General features: G+C 39.8%; 1 protein-coding gene across 3 annotated transcripts in view; it reads left to right on the top strand.

Annotated features, from left to right (window-relative positions):
* Positions 1-20,034, top strand: part of ACSF3 (acyl-CoA synthetase family member 3) — a 237,775-nt gene that overhangs the window by 81,388 nt on the left and 136,353 nt on the right. For all 3 annotated transcript variants that reach the window (XM_007477310.3, XM_056810927.1, XM_056810930.1), the window contains one exon: positions 1,988-2,100. In XM_007477310.3, the coding sequence (XP_007477372.1) occupies positions 1,988-2,100 (113 nt within the window). The remainder of the gene's footprint in view (positions 1-1,987; positions 2,101-20,034) is intronic.

Raw genomic sequence — 20,034 nt, forward strand, 5'->3', positions numbered from 1 at the left:
GAGCCAGCATTATAGCACTGCTATTAAGGAAGAAAGTATATTACAGGGATGTGTCATTAGGAACGTGGCATTCAGAAATCACAAGTAATTTTCATGGTTCTTCCAGATCCCCTGGTTGAAAAATTACCTTCCTTCTTGGACCTCCCATAATACTCTTCTTGTAACTCTCTAATTCCCTAATGATATAATGTTGTGCATCACAGCTACCTGGATCTACAGCCTAGTAATGATGATCCTCTATGAGGACAGAGATCATCACTGTCTTATCCAAACTGTTTCTCTCCAGCACCATGGACAGTGTTTCACACACAGTGGATATGTGATAAATGATTGTAATTTTAGGGGGTCAAGCCCCCAAAACGGGATTTGGGAAAAAAAAGTTTAGAACCATTGGAAATACTCAAGAGAAGAAAAAAGATATCTAGGTCTTTCTTTTACATGCTAAGATGACTCTACTGACCAGCAACTTTGCATCCTTCTTAAAGTGATGGTGATGGATTTGTGCTGGTCTTTCCACTTTCTTTTGGCATCAGTAACATAAATATGCAAGATAACTGCTAGAGGGTTGTGGGGACAGTTCATAGTTCTGAAATTGAATGCACCAAACTGGAATTTAAAGGAATTAAACTCCAAACCTCAGTCTCATTAGCTTTCTCCTCTTTAGGAACAAACTGGCCACAAAGAGGACAAAGCAAAAAGAAATTGACTCTAATTTTAGCAAGAGGAATTGGAATTCTATATAAAGAACTTACTGAGAGTGAGTGTTATTAAGCATTGGAACAGATTCTCTAGGGAGATTTCAGAATTATCTCCTCGTTTCCCTTCCTTTTTTCCCCTTCTCTTAATTCCTATCTTTTCCTTCTTTTCTCATTAATTTAAAATTATTTAAATGAAGTACTTAAAATACAAAAGTAAATTTTTATAGACCACAAATGCTTCTAAGAGGCAGTATAGCACAGTGCATTGAGAACTGGTCTCCAAGCCAAGGATCCCTGAGTTCAAGTCCTTCCTTGAGACATGTGTGACCCTGGGCAAGTCCCTAAATCCATCAGTTTTCTAGGCAATTCTCTAACATCATCAGTTGCCAAGAATGTGGACCTACATTTATAGAGGAAGCTTCCTTCCCTGAGAGTTCCCTATACCAATGAAATGGTAGGGTTAGTCTCTATGTGTATCCCTCAGAATACTTAGTTAAATAAATTTCCAGACCTCTCTTTACAGGCTCCAGGTTTCTAACTAAAGCCAACTTCTAGTCCCTGGTTTTCTTCAGGGGTACTCATTCTTATCCATGAAAAATGCTTTTTAAAGTGGACAATTAGAGTCTTCATGCTGCAGACTTGGGATATACCAGATCAGTGGGCCATCGTGCAACTTAATAGGCAATTGTTCATGACACAATGTCAGATTCCTCTGGCTTTGAAAAATGAAACCTATAGATTAATGAATGCTTTGAATTCTGGTTTGTCCCTTTTGTGTTTTATATACAATGTATTGATGTAATATAAAACCCAAATAATCCTTTGCAGTTCTTACATTGTTCAGCCTTACCTTTCCTGTCAATTCAGGGTGGCTCCAAAGTGATGAACTATGTAGCAGTCATTTCTCTCTCTCTTTTTAAGTCATTTCTCTTTTTTCTCGTACACACATAGGCCCATATTGATGCTTGAGATCAAAACGGTAGAATATTGTTTCTGATGTGAGTGGATGGTAAAAAGAGTCTCATAGTTTTAAAAGAATCCTAAATTGGCACATTAAGAAGTACTTCAGGGTGTAGTATAATAGCATGATTTTACTAATATGTGTGGGTGAGGTGTTAAAGCCATTTAGAATATTGATGATAGGAAGTTTTTTGTACATGGGTCAATAAGTTTCCCTTTCTGAGAGCAGCTTATAAATCTTTTTTGAGGCAAAGTTTTCCACCAGTCTTCTTTCTTCTGTGTAACATGAATTTTCTTTGTTTTTCCCCATCTTCCCTTTTTCCTAACAGGTGCTGTGGGTACTCCATTACCTGGAGTAGAGGTATGCATTGTCTCTGAGAGCTCCAGGAAGGAGAACCACTCTTACTCCATTCATGCCCAAGGAGACCAGAATGGAACTAAGGTACTACAAAGCTATGGCTTTAGTTCCCATATCTGCATATTGGGCAGCCTGACATTAAAGTATGTATTCTGGGATTATTATTATTAAAGCCAATTCTTGACATCATGGGACTTTCCATCAAATTAGGAAGACAAGAGTAGTACATATGTCAGAATAGAGAATAATCTAAGGTAGTGATTAGTATTAATAATTAATTAATAATTAAGGTAGTAATTAGTATTAATTAGTAGTTATTAACTAACAGTTAATTAATTCACAGTAATTAGTATTAGTAATAAGTAATTAGGTATTAATAATGTGATTTGGATTCTAGGTAATCAGGTCAGTAAGCATTTATTATCAAAATATACAGATACTCTGCTACTTGTTGTGGATACAAGGAAAGGCCCAGACAGGAGCTGTCCACAGGGAGCTGCCAATTTACTGGGAGAAACAGCATACAAATAATTAAGCACATAGATATTATGTTCAGTTATGTGCATCTCCATAGATATAGATTGTGTGTGTGTGTAGGAGATAAATCGGAGGTGATGTCAGAGGGAAGATAACGGACGACCTTCTTGCCAAAGGAGAGTCTTGAAAGAAGCGAAGAAATCGAGGAGGCAGAAGTGTGGGGCAGCACCAGAAGAAATGTGGGCAGAGACAAGTGTCTGGGCTGAGGAGTGGGAAAGAACTCTGCGAGGCGGTGGGGAGTTAGGCAGAAGAAGACTGGAAAGGGAAGAAGGAACCCTACCGGGAAGGTCTTTAAATTACACAGGATTTTATATTTCATCCTGGAGGCAAGAGGGAATTGTGGTGGTGGTGGTTGAGTCGTCTCAGTTTTCACTTAACCTCTGGCTGACCAAGTTTCCTTAATTGTCAAATAAGGATCATAATAGCATCCATTTCTCAGGGTGGTTGTAAGGATCAAATAATAAAATATTTGTAAAGCTCTTAGCATGGTGCCCAGAATACAGTAGATATTATATAAATGCTGATAATATTATTGTTTGTAATCTGCCTACTGATTTCCCTGGCTTCCTTCAAGTTCCAGCTAAAATTCCATCATCCACAGGAAGCCTTTTCCAATCCTTCTAATTCTAATGTCTCCCCTCTTTTAATTATTTCTTTTAAAATTATGATTAATTAATTATATAAATATAGCATTATTATTTCTTTAATTATTTCTTGTTTATCCTATAGATAGCTTGCTTTGTATATATTTGTTTGTTTTTTCTCTTCCCCAGTAGATTGTGAACTCCTTGAGGGCAAGGATACAAAAGGAAGCAAAAGACAATAATCCCTACCCTCAAGAAGCTCTTCCAGGGTGCCTCTTTTTGCAGCCTCAGAGTTTATTCCAGTGCTGACTTGTAGTAGGCACTTAATAAGTGTTATTTGACTGACTGACCAACTATGGGGCTGGCAGTTCAGAGGAAAGGAGACTTATGAGAGATGTTTCAAACATAGTATCAATAGGATTTGTCAATAGATTGGAAATGAGGGATGAGAGAGAATAAGGAATTCAGTGTAATACCTAGGTTGTAAGCTGGGGTGACTGGGAAAATAGTAGCACCTTCACCAGTGATAGGGAAATTAGGAAGAGGGGAAGGTTTTGGGGAGCAGTGGCAGATAATTTGGTCACTTTTAAACATATTGAGTTTAAATTTTCTATACGATATTCACTTTGACATGTCTAGGCATTTGGAGAGACTGGAAGTCATAAGAGAGGTCTTTATGTGTGTGTGTGTGTGTGTGTGTGTGAGAGAGAGAGAGAGAGAGAGAGAGAGAGAGAGAGAGAGAGAGAGAGAGAGAGAGAGAGAGACAGAGAGAGAGAGACAGAGAGAGAGACAGAGAGAGACAGAGAGAGAGAGAGAGAGAGAGACAGAGACAGAGACAGAGAGAGAGACAGAGAGAGAGAGAGAGAGAGAGAGAGAGAGAGAGAGAGAGAGAGAGAGAGAGAGATTTGATGTAGGGTTCACAAAAGACCCAATAGAAATACAGTTGGCAAGGAACTGCAAAAAAAAGTGCTAAGTATGGCTGAATGGTCGAAAGGGTGCCAAAGCAATGCTGATGGTAAGACCATTGGTCCAAATGTTACTGAAGTATGGATGAAAGAGAAAAGTTATCCATAACCCATCTTTAGTATCATTATCTAGGCCATTGGCATAATTGAATGCTTCCATATTTTTTTAATGTACATAAATCTAGAGGAAAATTGATAAACAGAAAATGGGAAGGTAGATAAAAGAAGCAATTAATAATTTTTCATGGACATCTATATAAAATTTATTTTAAAATGTAAATATTTATAAATATGCATTGAAACTTTTCTTGCTTAAAGTTAAAGAGTTATTTTTAAAATAAAGAGTTCATCTTAGGACAACAATTGTTACATGCTTTGAGTATAGAACTTATCTGGGCAAACTGCCAGAGTTTAGAGTTACATTTAGATGTGGGAGAGATCCTGAGCAGGAATCAGAAATTTAAAGCACTGGCCTGCTAACAGCTACCTACCTACCCCATGTCCTATTGTGCTGCCCTTTGGACCCTTGTACAGACAACTATGTAATCTTTTTAAAGAGGACTTTGACATGAGAAACAAATAATAGTATTTAATAGTGGTGCACATGGATTAGTCCTTTAAACTTTTATTTATATGCACACACACAAACTTGAAAGTTTGAGACCACTCCTCTAGAGGGCTGGAGTACTGATGGCCTGGTTCTGCTTTTATTTTTTATATTTTATATTTTATATAGTTATTTTGAACATAATTGTAAACAGCAGCAACCCCCCCAAAAAACCCATACATTTACAATGACTTACACTTAAAAATGAATTTCCACATAGTATGGCCATAAAGCCTCTATATCTCCTTCCTGTTTTCTGTTGGTTCACTGAGGATTTGGGTATACAATTTTATTTTAATATAGTCCTGATGTGTATACTGTTCTGGTCTGATATCTTTGCTTCACTTTACTTCATATAAATCTTTTCACAGTTCTTTATTGTCTTTCTATTTATCATTCTAATGGCATTGAAACATTACATTACATTATTTTACCATAGCTTATTCAGCCATTTACCCCCTGTTGGACATTTAAGTTAAGTTGTTAACCACTTCTTTGCAACTACTAATAATCCTGATATATATATATATATATATATATATATATATATATATATATATGGATGAGTGGGTGTATAAATACATTCATACATCACAGATATTTTCTCTTTTTTCTTTTTGCCAACATTCAGGGCATATTGATATATTTCTAATAATCTGGTTATTAGGTCAAAAGGTCTGGGGGGGGGTGTAAAGTGAAATGTAATTCTGCTTGTACCAACGCAAGTAATTATTTATTCTCAGCTGGCAATGTTGAGGTTCTTTTGTGTAAGCCCCTCCTCTTGCACCTTTGAGGAGGTTGAGGGGACTGTTATACACTTTTGAGGACTGGTTAAATTTTGGCACTACTTGTAAGGCTGCCTGAGAACATTATTTACATTTCAATACTTTGGGAAAAGATATTATTTGTTGGAAAAAATATAAAAGCAAAAGAAATCTAGCTGTGGGACAGCTTTGTTTTGGAAAACTTTATCAGCTATCATTGTATAAGGGACATCTGCTCCTTGGTGATTAACATATTAGATGAATGTCATTTTTTCCTCTCTGATAAGAATTTTGTGGTTTTTCTTATTGCTTCCGCTAATAAGTCCTGATCTTGCAGTTTTTTTTAACTGAGTTTCTGCTCACTGTCTTGTCATTGCTAAAGTTGTTTGCCCTTATTTCAAACTTACCATTTATTTGTTGGTAACTTGGGTGCTTTCTGTCCTTGGAATTGGTGTGACTTTGGTTATCCACAGGGAGACTTTTGTCACTCTGGGTATTCTCTTTATTGATATAGCATCTTCATCAATGAACATTTATTGAGCACTTCACAAGTGCTAGACACCATGCTAAGCAGGGAGGATCTAAGGAGAGGCAGATATACAACCCTTGCCCTCATGTAGCTCACGGTCTAGCGGGGGAAGAGTGCAAAAAATTATACTTGCAGATTATATGCTTTGAGAATGGAAGGTAGCCACAGAGAGAAGGCGTCACAGCCCTTCTTCGCTTTAGTAGACGCTCTTCATGGGCTGGTGGGCCAAAAACTTCACTCTGACCAGCCCCGTCTCTGAACTTATCTGTGCTGGTCCTCAGAGGACAGTCATAGAGCCTTTGCCAAGCCTTGCAGCTTGGGAGGCCCCTCCAGAATCGGGGGCCTAAGTGGCATAGGGAGCCCACAGTCACCTCCCATGAGGAAATATCCCAGGAGGACTCTGGAAGTGGATCTTTTTATCCATCTTCATTTCGATTTCCATCCAAGGTGTGGAGCAAAGAGTCTTTTTTTGCCAAATTGCTGGGAGCTGAACTATAAAGCCTATAGAAAAGCCAGAAGAATGCTCCTGCACTAGAAATGCTGTAGACTTTAGAGCCACAAAGGACCTTGTAGACTCTCTAGGTAGGGACTTCAACGTACGCATAAAGGCCCATTTTTGAGGAGCGCTTAGAACAGATTGCGGAGCCTCTTGCGTGGACACAGCCGCAACATTCAGGCGAGATTCTCTTTGTGGCCAGTTACCCCGTGGTGTCTGATCCCTGCTGGCCCATTCCTTGGTTTTCATGCTACCCATCTTATAAAAGCCCCGCAGGAGCAGGATTCACGGACCTATTTCTTGCATGGGTCTCCTCACCCAGGGCCGTGGTCCTAGCACCTTGAGGCTGGTGCCAATGGCAGTCCCATCCGTGCCGCTTCCTGCCTCAGAACAGGATGCGTCGTGACTATGGCGGAATACGTCCGGGCTCATCTCTGATGCCGGATGGCACATGTGGTCATACGACTGGCCGCCACGGGGAGGCCCCGAGCGTGGAGAGGGAGCGGGCGCTCAGGGTCCCTCAGGGATTCCCTAGCAGAGGCGAGGGGGCATGGCGTGCAATGGGGAGCATCCGTTTAGTAGGCCTTGGAGGAGCCACTGTGCTGCCCCGGCTCCGTTCCTTCCCCTGGCCTGGAGGGTCTGCCGGGTGCCTCCCAGCTGTAGATCCGGGGTCCTCGGAAATCCAGCAGCGCTTCGCCGTGGGTCCTCTGAGGAGGGTACAGGGGTTATGTAAGCCAGGATGCGGGAGAGAGGCAGCAGGGAGGAAGCCGTAGCCAGTAAGTTTTTAGGATCCGGCTTAACTTGTATCCGATCCTGACAAAAGGCAGAGTGCTCCGTGGCGCTGAGTTTTGATGATACTATTTAGTCAGGAATATCGCTAACAGACTAGAAATGGTGAGTGATTTATTTAAGTGTCTAGTTCATTAAATAAATAAGATGTTAATAGCACAAACAATATAACTTCATATTCTGTATTTGTCCCGTCCGCCAGGTGTTAGTCACCTGATGAGCTCAGGGGCTCTTAGTGTGCACCTGTTCTCCTGGAAATGACTGTAGCATTGCCAGAAAGAAAGGGGGGGGGGGCGAGAGTGGGGGAAGGGAGTGTGTTTTTCCAGTTTTAAATTAAAAATAAAATTTAACTACTTCACACCTGCGGTGGCAAGCTAAAGGCTCCACCTGATTATTTTTCTGCAGTTTTCTTCCTGTTTCCCTATGTTTCTTTAATCATTTATATCTACAGAGATTTCTTCCCCGAAACATGCTTAAAATAGGAAAAACCTGGCAGCCCCAATCCCCTTATCGTCTTCACAATCAAAGGGAAATAAGCCTACACTTATTTCCACATGATAAAATAGCTCAGATGAAAAGAGGAATCCATTTGGCTGGTAAAGATGGTGTTGGGTATATTGATTGGTACTCGTGGGCTTTTCTATCCCTCCTTATTTGTAAAAATAGGAGAAAATAAAGAAATGGCAATTTATTGTCATGTTCCTGGCCCAGCCACCTGCCTTAAAGACAGAATTCTTGGGTATTTAAATATTAAAACACTATGGAGATTGAACCAGTGACAGCTGCTTCTAGAAAGCCCACATGTTGAGCCTGCAGAGAGGAGATGGCCCCAAAGACTGCTTTGGTGATAGCCACACTGGCATCTTACCTAGAAGCTAAGGGCTGTACTTAATGAATATGAAATCAAATAAAGGATGCTAATTTTCTTCTCCAGGCTAGCAACATAGTTAAAGAACATAACAAAAAGAACATAGTCTGGTCTTTAGACCCAATGTCTGAGTCACACGTCCATGGCGTGGAAGAATCAATGTGTTCTAGCTCCAATTTCTAGCTCTTCCTCCTAGACTTTCTGCTACTACAGCTTGTATGAGCCAAGGGCTTTGGTGCTGCCTGATATTTCAGAATTCACCAGTTGTATTGAAGACACAGGGGCTAATGTGTATATTTATCATGTCGGTTTCACTTAAAGCCCCAAAGACCTGTGCCCCTCACCTGACATATTCTGGGATCAAATGGGCCAGGGCAGTGTCTTCCAAAGTCATTTGGCAGTAGAACACTTGGATCTGAAATGGGTTGACAGAACCCATTTTTGGTGCTAGTTCCAGAGGTCCAAAGGGAATGGATTCCCCCTAGAATTAAAGGAAGCATTTTAGAGCAAAATAGAAGAAATTAAGTCTATTTTCATGGCAAAAAAAAAAAGCCATATAGCAAAAGTCTTTGGGATGCACGATTCCACATATAATATTTAGAGAGAAAAAAAAAAGATCGCTAGCATAGAAGTTGTCTAATCCAATCATATGGAATGCCAGTGTTCAGTGACACATGTTTGAGCAGGGCTTTGTAGGCTAGAGCACAGGACGATGGTCACGGTGCATTAGTGTCTTCTGGAATTGAGACTACTACCTTCAAAACAGGACTTTTCATTTTCTTTCTAGCCTTTTTCAGGGCTTTGTCCTCTCTGAATGTTAGGGTCCGAGTGGAAGTACCCCACAAAGGAGCACGCAGAGACAATGCAACAGGCAGCAGGGAGAGGTTTATTTACTAGTGCTAGGACCGTTCCCCAAAAGAACCGCCCCGGGGCAAACCCGAGAGTGCATATTTATAGAGAGCAGCTTAAAAGGGGGGCTAAGCAAGAGATCTGTCCCAACACCTGTGGCCTTGCAGTTCTTCCAGGATGCCTATCTACTATGGCCTTGCAGTTTCTTGGAACTTGCTCATTTGGACATAGTGTAACCCCCTTCCCTTCATGAAGAAATAATGGCACCTTCACTTGTTAGTGTCTGTCGATGGTTCCCAAACCCCTTGCCATATTCAAAGATAGGAGCTGCTAAAATATTTGTGCCACTCTCACCTGGCATTTTGAGAGGGGAAAATGGAACAGATAACAACAAATAAATTCAATCTCACCATCCTTTTGGGCATTTCCACATGCTTCAGAAACGGGTATTATTTTTCAGAGATAAAATAACAGCTTGTGAGTGTGTTATATATTCATGCTCCAGGCTTTTTCATATTTCCCATGTTTCCCAGAAAATCTCCTCATTCCCTTGCCATCACCATCATATTATTAGTAAGTATACAGTAAAACCTCACTAGACCAGACAAGTTGGGGAAGGAACTAGACCTGAAGAAATCAAGAAACCTGAATTCTAGAATATTTGGGAGGAGGAGATTGAAATTAATTTCTTTACTTTTAGGGATATCTAGTAACTCAGGCTAGGCCAACAAAGTGTTGTCTGGTGATGGTCCTAAGGAAGTTTCCTTTAATAAATAGTTGGTATTATTTGTAATAGTAATGATAATAATGTTTTAAGGTTTGCAAAGAGCTTTAAGCACATTCTCTCATTTTTGTCCTCATGATAACCTTAGGAGATAGATGCCATAAATTATCCCCATTTTACAGATGATAAAATACAAAGGCAGACAAAAATTGTGACTTCTCCGGGGTCACATAAATAGTAAGTACCTGACCCAGGATTTGAACTCAGATCTTCCTCTGACTCTGAGTCCAGTGCTTTATCCACTGTACCTGCTAGCTGCCTCTTAATTTGTCTGTTTTAAGCCCCTACCTTCTGTCTTAGAATTGATACTAAGTATTGATTCCAAAATAAAAGAGCATTAAGGGCTGGACAATGGGGGTTAAGTGACTTGCCCAGGGTCACAGTTAGGAAAACAGATTTGAACCCAGGACCTCCCATCTCTAGGCCCGGCCCTCTATCCACTGAGCCATCTAGCTGCCCCTGCCTCTTAATTGGCAATTAACATACCAACAACTGCTACTTTGTAAAAAAGAGATTCTTAAAGACTAAAGAATATCTCCGTACTTTGGAGTCCTGTGACTACTCCAGGGCCAGTGCTCCTTCCAAATTCTCCACAATTTGGTAGGTGGTTCTTTTCCTAACTTGTTATGGAGGAAATACATATGACTCTGCAGCCAGTCTTAGGATGAGCTTTTCTGAAATTAAGTAAGATGGTCCTTGGACAACAGGCAAATCATGAAGCATTCCTTAAGCTCCCCTTTTTTGTCAGACACTCTGATAAATGCTAAAACTACAAAGAAAGGGGAGGGCGACTACTGGCCCTCCAGGAACTCGGAGTCCAATGGGTGAGACTACATGCAAACAACTGTGCACAAAGGAGATATAGAAAGGATGATCTGGAGCTGACCCCAGAGAGAAGGAATTATGGGTAAGGAAGAACGGCTTCTTGCAGAAGGTGGAATTTTAGCTGAATCTTTAAGGAAGCCAGGAGGCAGAGATGAGGAGGGAGAGCATTCCAGTGTGGCAGTCATCTGCCTAAATGAAAAATGCCTGATGTCTGGAGATCCAGGTCACCGAAATTGTAGAGTACTTAGAGGAATAAGGTGTTGGGTGACTGCACAGGCAAGAAGGGTTACTCATCGTTTTGGAAGCCCAAAAGAGGCATCTTTCATCAGATCTCTCCTTGAAGCCTTTCCTCCTTGGTTCTGTTGTTGGCCTAGACCTAGAGAACCCAGCATGGCCTATGTTATAGGGATCAAGGTAGGACGTTAGCAGACAGCCCCAGGAAACTCAAAAATCGTTTGTTTTCTTCAATGTTTTTATGATAGCCCTCTCCCCTATTGTTGTTTGCACAATTAATTTCCACCGTATCTAAAAGAAAGGGCTCGATAAAGTTAAACTTCTTTCTTGCTCCTATTTGACTCATCAGACAGTTCTAATTAGTGAAGTCCTGGTTAAAAAGGTTTTATTGTGCAGCAGTGTTAAAGCTTAGAATCCTGGTTTGCTAAGAATCACTGAACACGTGAGAGGCCTCATCATTATTCTCAGCTTGCCGATCAACAACCCCCTGGACTGGAATATGCAGATGCAAAAATGCATTATACAGCAGTAAGCAAATGAACTGCCAAAGACTTTTTTGAGCCAATTGGACAGTGATATGTAAATGAACTGACTGTAATGTCTGAAGCCTTCACAATAATTCTGGGCTTGCAAGTGAACATATGCAGGAACCATGACTAGTTGTCATCTCCAGGCATGGCCCCAACCCACTCCGGAGACCTCATTACTAAAAATAGCCCCAAAGATGAAGGAAATGAGTGCAGGTCTTATTCTGAGGAATGTGAAAGGTGGGCAGTCAGTCAGGCGTCTCACCGTTAAAACCAGCCACCACTTACCACCCAGCCATGGGAGAGAAGGGCAGGACAGCGAACATGTAAAGAGAAGCCTCTAGAATAAGCCACATTGAGAGAGACACAAGGATTCTGGGAGAGTTTTGATAGGATTGGAATGCAAAGATACTGGAGATGCTTGTTATATGAGAGTCAAATGAGAACACTTATTCCCTTGCTTAAAAATCCTAAATAACTCTTCATTGCCTATAGAATAATTATTGGACTATTTCTGTGGCTTTCAGGACCATGCGCTATGCTCCCGTCCTATTTTTCCTATCTTATCTTTTGATCCTCTCCTTTATGAACCCCCTCTTCTGGCCATGTGTTATTGGGATAGAATGAGGACTGAGACCGTTGGGCACATAGGATTTTTCAGTGGGTTCCCAAACCAACGGACAACATCTAAGAATGGTCCGTTTGCTAGGCATCTGCTTCTTTAATATTTTGTGGCTAGGTGGTATTCACGGATGGCCTAGAAACGATTAGCCAAATGTTCATTCACATGTGGAAAGTGTTGGCCTGAGTCAGGAGAATCAAGTGGCTCTTGCAGAAGTAAAAGAATGAAGCAGCATGGCACAAGTGTGAGGAGCGTAGGCTTTGGAGTCAGAGGACTAAGGGGTTCAAATTCCACCTCTGACTCTTCAACACCTGTCACTTGGTACCTCTGAGTCTCAGTTTCCCTTACCTACAAAATGAGGGTATTGGAGTAGATGGCCCCTGAGGGCCTTCTCAATCTCGGTCCATGCTCCTGTGCCTTTGTGACATAAAACTGAGGGTTGATGTGCAACACATGTTATCAGGGCACCCTGTGTTTTCTAAGAAGACCTTTAGATTCTGATGGCATTCTTGCCATTCCCCTCTGCCTCTAGATCCTTGCCATGTGCTGCAGTACTGAACCTTGTGGGTGGTATCTGCGCGCTTTCTGTTTCATTTTTCTTCCTTTTTTAAAACCCTTACCTACCATCTTGGAATCCATACTGTGTATTGGCTCCAGGGCATAAGAGTGGGAAGGGCTGGGAATTGGGGGTTAAGTGAGTGTCTAAGGTCAGATTTTAACTCCCCAGCCCACTTCATTCTTCTAATTAGGATTGTGATTTCAGATCATCATAAAGTACTCTCAGTTCCATTCTCAATATATTTTGTGTACTGAAGCTCCCAATGTTCCTGTCAGGAAGGAAACTTTGACGTGTCAGCCACTGGAATCAAGTACCTGGATTCTCAAGGCAACATCCCACCGTAGTGTTAAAATCTCATTTCCTAAAGCATCTGCTTTTCTTATTCACAAAACAATAATAATAACTGACATTTACATAGGACTTTAAGGTTCATAAGGTGTTTTACATACAAAACACTTAAAAAAATAATAAAAGGTAATTTTTCTGTCCTGCTTGTATTTTGCAGCGATTTTGAAATTTATTCCCTCCTGTCACATCCTAAAAAATAAGATATCAGCATTATCTTAGCAATTTATCACCAGGCCCATAAACACTTTCCATTTTCTCATTCAATCACAAGTTGTTTTTCTCTCTAGTGGAGTCAAAGATATAAAGAGCTTAAAATAATTTTTCCAAGTAGGTCTATAATACATAATCTGACACAGATGGTGTTTGGGAAAGGATGTATGTGTTTGAGTAAGGGATTGGGGCCCATTGCCATGATGCGGCTTTGGGTACATGGGCCAGGGGTGAGAAGGATAGAATGGGAATTTCCAACTTCTCTTCAGACACACCCACGAGGTCACCTTTGGACACACCTTTGAAAACTGTGTGTGTATAGGCTTAAGTAAGCCCCTACACAATTCTTCCATTGTAGGACCAGGACCCAGAAAAGTAACACAACTAGATGTTGGAATTTGTGAGGATGCAGGGAAGGAAGCTCAGCCATTACTGACAGAATGCAAACTGGTAAAAGCCTTTTGGAGACCAATCTGACAGAATGAAGTAAAAGTTAGTTTAAAAATTACCGTGCTCTTTTGCCCAGAGATTCCACTGTTGGGAATATTCCCCAGAGAATTTTTTTTAAGTTACATAAAAACAATAACAAAAACCCTATTTGTGCAAAGATATTGCAAAAAAAAAATTGGAACAATAAAAGAATGATTAAATAAAGTTTAGTACATTATTGTAATGAAATATTACATCACTAAAACCAAAAAGTATTAAGGAAAAGAAAAAATCTAGAAAAACCTTTATGAAATAATGTAGATCTTAAAAAAAATGGAATACACTTGAACTTTAACTACGTAACAGTCCAAATGAATGAGAATGAATTGATAAATAAAGAATCCTAATGAAGACTTGGAGGGAGTAACTGAAAAATTGTTATAATACTTTATGCATAGGAATTAATTAATTTGAATTTAAATGGCTATTATAAGTAGTTTTGGTTGGGTATATCAATATTCAATATTGAGTTTTTACTAAAGAATTAATTTGTTTTTCAAGAATGGGGGAAAAGAATGCCAGGCATCTTTGTAAAGGGCCAAGAAACTCTTATACTTATAGACAACAACAGAACCAATCCCCCAGCCTTTTCTTTTGTCTTAATGACTTTTTAGTGAGGATGAACCTGTGTACTTAGCCTACTGAAGTTGAGTTGAAGAAGTGGAAAGAGATGCTGAAATTAGATGGGTTTGTGGTGTTGCAGGCAGACAGCAGAGAAGGGGATAATAGTAAAAAACTTTCCATTCTCATTCTCACTTTAAAAAGTTAAGGGCTTTTCTCTTTGTGTGTGTGTGTGTGTGTCCTGACAGTCTTCTAAGCCTATGCCCTCTTCCCAGAATTATGTTTTTTAAATGCACAAATAAAATGTGTAGGATTACAAGGGAAACCAATTATATTGAAATGTAATTCTCTCTCTCTTTTTAAAAACCAGGTCATGGATCTCAGGTTAAAAACTCCTTCTAAAATGTAATCTAAATACAGCACCTTTTGGTCAAGGCTGGAAAACTTTTAAAAATACCACTTTGGGATTATTGGTTTCTTTTATTCATTATTTACCCATTGCTCATGTTAGGAAGGACAGTTTCCCAGAAAGCTTTTCTTCATCTTCTGCCTTCAGTCAATTCCTTCAACCAGCAAAATGCCCCAAACTCTTAAGTTACTGTGATGCACTTCAGTCAATCCCCTTACCCATCCTTAGCCAGATAGCCTTTTATAATCTAAAGGCGCTCTAGGCTAATGGAAGTTTGTTCCTGGAATTAGAGGATGGAGTTAATGGGGTGTGTACATGAGCTGAAAATTGAGTCCATCTTCTCTGAAAAGTGACCCAGCTGTGTTTGATTGTTTCTGAAATAAAATGAACAGAACTCTTGAACCTCTTTAAAAAAAAAAAGGAGGGCGAGAGACAAGCATTTAGACATATTCTATTTGTTTATTTATTTATTTGGACCCTCAATCAACTGAAATCATTTACAGCCTCATACCTAGTCACCAAATGTTTGGTTTTTCCAGCCAGCTGCTCATTCTCTTGGTGAGGACAGCCAGTCTTCCAAGGATACAGTGCTACAGCTTCCTCAGCAAACTTCTTCCAAGAGTTTTCTTCCTTTTCTAAGAAGGTGCCTGGGAGACCTGACGGGGACCAGTCTCTCACTTTCCTTACTTGGTTTATGAGTCTTCTATCCTTCTCGGAATAGATCCCTAAATCCTGGAGAAAGCATGCTCCTAAGGACCTTCCTTTTTCTCTTTTTCACATAAAATAAAGTTTGGGGGCTTTGAATTTGAAGTCATCCTGTCCTCATGGCTCCCATCCACATTTCTTTTTCCACCCACCTAGGACTGCCAACATGTAACTACTTGGCTATCCCTGATCTTTGCATTTTCTCCCCAGATTCCATGCAGGAGGGAGTTAACTTTCCCCTGCATCGAATATTTGTTTCTTTGTTTGGTATGATGCATATTTCATATGCTGTAGCTTCCCAGCTGGCAGAAGCCTGTAAACCTTGTAAGCATATCGGGTATTGTCTCTTTATTTATTTATTTTTTATTTTTTTTGCCAAATCGCTCACTTACACGAGAGCCAAACACCAGTCATTGACAATAGGGGTCTATCAATAGATAAATGGTTTCACAGCTGTATATAATGCTACACTATAACCAGGGCTTTTATACGAAATAATTTTCTCGTGCTGAGGATGCAAAGACATCCACACACAGGATGTGTAGATCTCAGGGGCTGGCAGCAGGAGGACACTGCCAGGATGGGTCTCTGCTTCTCTCTTTATTTCTTCCCTTTAAAAAAAATTAATTATCTTGTTGTTTATCCATATGCAAGCTGTCATTCTGGACAGCAAACTGCTCTGTTATTGCTTCTCCTTTCTGCAGCCACCAGCATCTCCCATCCTCTCCTTCCCTTCATTTCCTTCTCTTCCCCATCCCCCACCTCCCTCTATCGCCACCATCTGTTACTTGGTTGAGTGTGACCAACTGCTGTCCCTTCTCATACACACATGCAGGGGGAAGTGGCACGGGGGAGTGGGGGGAGGATGGAAGATACTGGGAAGAGAGCCCAGCAGGGGCCGGACAGTGCTGTTCTCTGTGATAGGGAAGAACAGAAGGCACCCACTCTCGCACACATTGCAAACCATAAACTTGGCTGTTTGGACCTTGACTCTGGGGGAGTGGTAGCTTTACCACCTATATTCAAAAAAAAAAAGGAAAAGAAAAGAAAGAAAAGAAAAGAAAAGAAAGAAAGATATGGTCAAGCTCTTATACTGAATTAAGAATCCAAAAAATACCTGTATCTGAAGTCATTCCATCTCTGTGGCTGCAAACCAGCTCTCTTCTTTTCCTGATTTAGAATTCTAGGGAACCTCTTGGCTGCCACAAGCCTTCATATTTATCTTAGCTGTACATTTTCTGCAGAAAGAAGTTCCAGTCCTTATTTTGCCATTGACTTGGTATATCCCTTAGTTTCTCCAGGCTTCCTTTTTTTCATGTACACAGTAGAAATATAATGATTTCCCTGTCCTATTGTCCATGATGCTATGGGTCCTATGAGATCCTTAGAAGGAGGACACTCTCCAAAATTTCTAGGAATTGTAAGAATCATCCAGGTCATAACTCATTCATATTTTTAAGAAATAAATTTTCATGAGTGTATTTTATTATATTCTACATTTCTCAATAAAATCCTTCCTCCTCATTCCCCATAACAATCATTCCATGATAACAAAGAATAAAAAAGAGAGGGGGAAAAACAGTCCAACAAAACTTATTGTATTTCTCATTCCTATTTCAGTCACATAAATAGTCCATTTTCATGAGATTTTAGGTATCCTTGTCAATGACTTTCTTCCTTGTATACCTAGGGCACCTCTGGATATTTTACTTGAAAGTAAATGGTGGTGAAGAAGAGTAGGTCACAATTTTAAATCATAACTACACTACAGTAGTTCTAAAAAGGAAAAGCTTAGATCCCTATATGAATAGTTACTGTCTCCTGACATCAGCCAAGTGGGCAGATTTAAAATCTATTAGTAAAAAAAATTTACTAACTGGTAAAAAGCTTTTTGGGAAGCCCCATGGCCGTGTTTATACACAGCAAATTACATGAAATTTAATTCCATCATTCTGAAAGTCATGGGCTATCTGTTTGAATATTTTCTTAGTAACAAGTATAACTACAAAAAAATAAAAATGACCCCCAAACTGGAAATAACCTAAATCTTCAACAATGGGGAAATAGTTAAGTAAACCATGGGATATTAGTGTAATGGAGTATATATGAAGAATAAAAAGAAATCTGGAAAGATCTTTATGAAATAATGCAAAGAAAAAAAGCAGAGATAGAAGAATGGAAGATAACCATTCAACCATAGAAAAGGAAAAGTGACAAAGAATAATTGTTTGAAAGACCTCAATATGAAGACTTAAAGGGAGAAACTGAAAAAAAAAATGCTATGAAACTTTATTCTTTGCTGTTAATTATTGTAAATGTACATCATTTCCAAGCAGTTTTAGCAGGTTGCACTCATATTCAATGTTAAGTTTTAATAAAAAAGATTTTTTTTCAATTTAGAAACAAAAATCAACAGCAGGGAGAGTTTTAAACCCATCTTTAGTCACTTCCTGGCAATAGAAACTCCAGTGGTATGGGCAATGCCAAAGAAATCTCAGAGATTTCTTTCAAATCTATTGCCCAGATGTCATTTGGAACAGGCATAGAAACTATGTTGTATGAGTGGGCCAGCAATATCATAGGCCCAGGGAATAAAGGCTTAGGGTCAGATGGCATGTCTTAATCTCAGCATTTCTTTCCTTTCTAGGAAGAAAGGGAGGGAAGGAGAGGGGAAGGAAAGAAAGTAGGTTTACTAAGCACCTACAATGCACATAGTACTTTGCTAAGCATTCTACAAAGGTTATCCCATTTGGTCCTCATAACCTTAGGAGATGGAATTTCCAGCCCTTGAACACAGCCCCTAAAATAATAATCAAATTTCACAGAATCACAGGAAAGAAAGGAACCTCAGGGCCTATCTAGTCCAACTCCTCCCCAACCAGGGATCCCGTTGTTTGATATACTTGGAAAGCACTTATCTAACTTCCACCTCAAGAAATGGGGAATCAACCCATCTGCTGGACATCTCATTTTATCTTGGACCTTCTCTACTTGTTAGGAGGTTTTCCCTTCCATCAGTCCTAAATCTGCCTCTGCATCTTCCATTCACTATTCAGGTTCTGCCCTTTAGGGTCAAAGACGGCAAGTCTAATCCCTCTTATACATGATAACTTTTCATATTCTTAGCGATTGCTATCATGTTCTGCCTAACTTTTCTCTTCTCCCTCCAATTCCTTCGAACATCCTATATAGCCTCTTCTAGATGTGCTCTAGTTGGGCAGTGACCTTCCTAAAATGTGGTGCCCAGAGCCCAATCCAAGGTTCCAGAAGTGGCCTGACCAGTCTAGGAGGATTATCACCACCTTATAGTAACCCCTCTCTCTCTATATATATATATTTTTTTAATTTTTATTTAAGTATTTTTCCATGGTTACATGATTCATTTTCTTTCCCTCTCCTTTTTCCCTCCCACCTCCCAGAGCTGACAAGCAATTCCACTGGGTTATACACGTATTATCACTCAATACCTATTTCCATATTATTCATTTGTGTAATCATCTTTTTATAAACCAAACCCCCACATCCAATGCCCATATAAACAGGTAAAAAATCAAATGTTTTCCTTCTGCATTCCCATTCCCACAGTTCTTTCTCTTGATGTGGATAGTGTTCTTTCTCCTAAGTCCTTCAGGATTGTCCTGGATCATTGCATTGCTATCAGTAGCAAAGTAACCCTTCTTCAGCTGCCTCATCTTTAAAATGGACCAGAGAGGGAAATAGCACAGTATTCCAGTATCTTTGCTAAGAAAACCCCATGGACAGTATTGGCATGGTATAGTCCACGGGGCTATAAAAAGTCAGTCATAACTGACCAAGCAAAAACAAGAGCTGCCCCTATACCTCCTTTAAAAAAAAACAAAAAACTCATACCTTCTGTCTTAAGATCAATACTAAGTATGGGTTCCAAGGAAGAAGAACAGTAAGAACTAGGCAATAGGGGTCAAGTGACTTGCTCCAAGTCACATTGCTCAGAAGTGTCTGAGACCAGATTTTTTTTAATTGAAAATTTTTATTTAATTAATTGATTTAGAATATTTTTCCATGGTTACATGATTCATGTTCTTTTTTTCCCCTTCTCCCTCACCCCACTCCATAGCCAATGAGTAATTCCACTGGGTTTTACATATGCTGAGATCATATTTGATCCCAGATCTTCCTAACTCCAGACCCAGTGTTCTATCCATTGAGCTGCATCCCCCCCCCTTACTTCTTTTAATGAAGCTTAACATGACATTAGCTTTTTTTGACTGCTATGTTATGCTGACAAAGCATAAGCTTAGAGTTTTTACATTTTTAATTAAAATATTTTTCCAATTTTATGTAATAACAGTTTTTAATTTTCTGAACTTATGAGATCCCAAATGTTTCCTTCCCTTCCTTCCCTCCCCTTTCCTGGAGATGGTAATCCTTTGATCTGGGTTATACATGCATGATCATGTAAAATATACTTCCCTATTGGTCACTGTTGTAAGAAAATATTCATATTAAGCCAAAACCCCAAGTTGAAAACCCAGATAAAGTGATAAAATCATATGGTTTGATCTGCATTCTGACTCCAAGCGTTCTTTCTCTGGTCGTGGCGAGCCTTCTTGGTGAGAAGTCCTTCAGGTTTGTCCTGGGTCATCATACTGCTGAGAGGAGCTAACTCTGTCACAGTTGATCATCATCTAATATTGCTATTCTAGTGTATAGGATCCTCCTGGTTCTGCCTGTTTCCCTCTGCATCCGTTCATGTAGGTCTTTCCCACTTTTTCTGA

This window comes from Monodelphis domestica, chromosome 1 (genome assembly GCF_027887165.1).
Source record: "Monodelphis domestica isolate mMonDom1 chromosome 1, mMonDom1.pri, whole genome shotgun sequence".
Classification (NCBI taxonomy): domain Eukaryota; kingdom Metazoa; phylum Chordata; class Mammalia; order Didelphimorphia; family Didelphidae; genus Monodelphis; species Monodelphis domestica.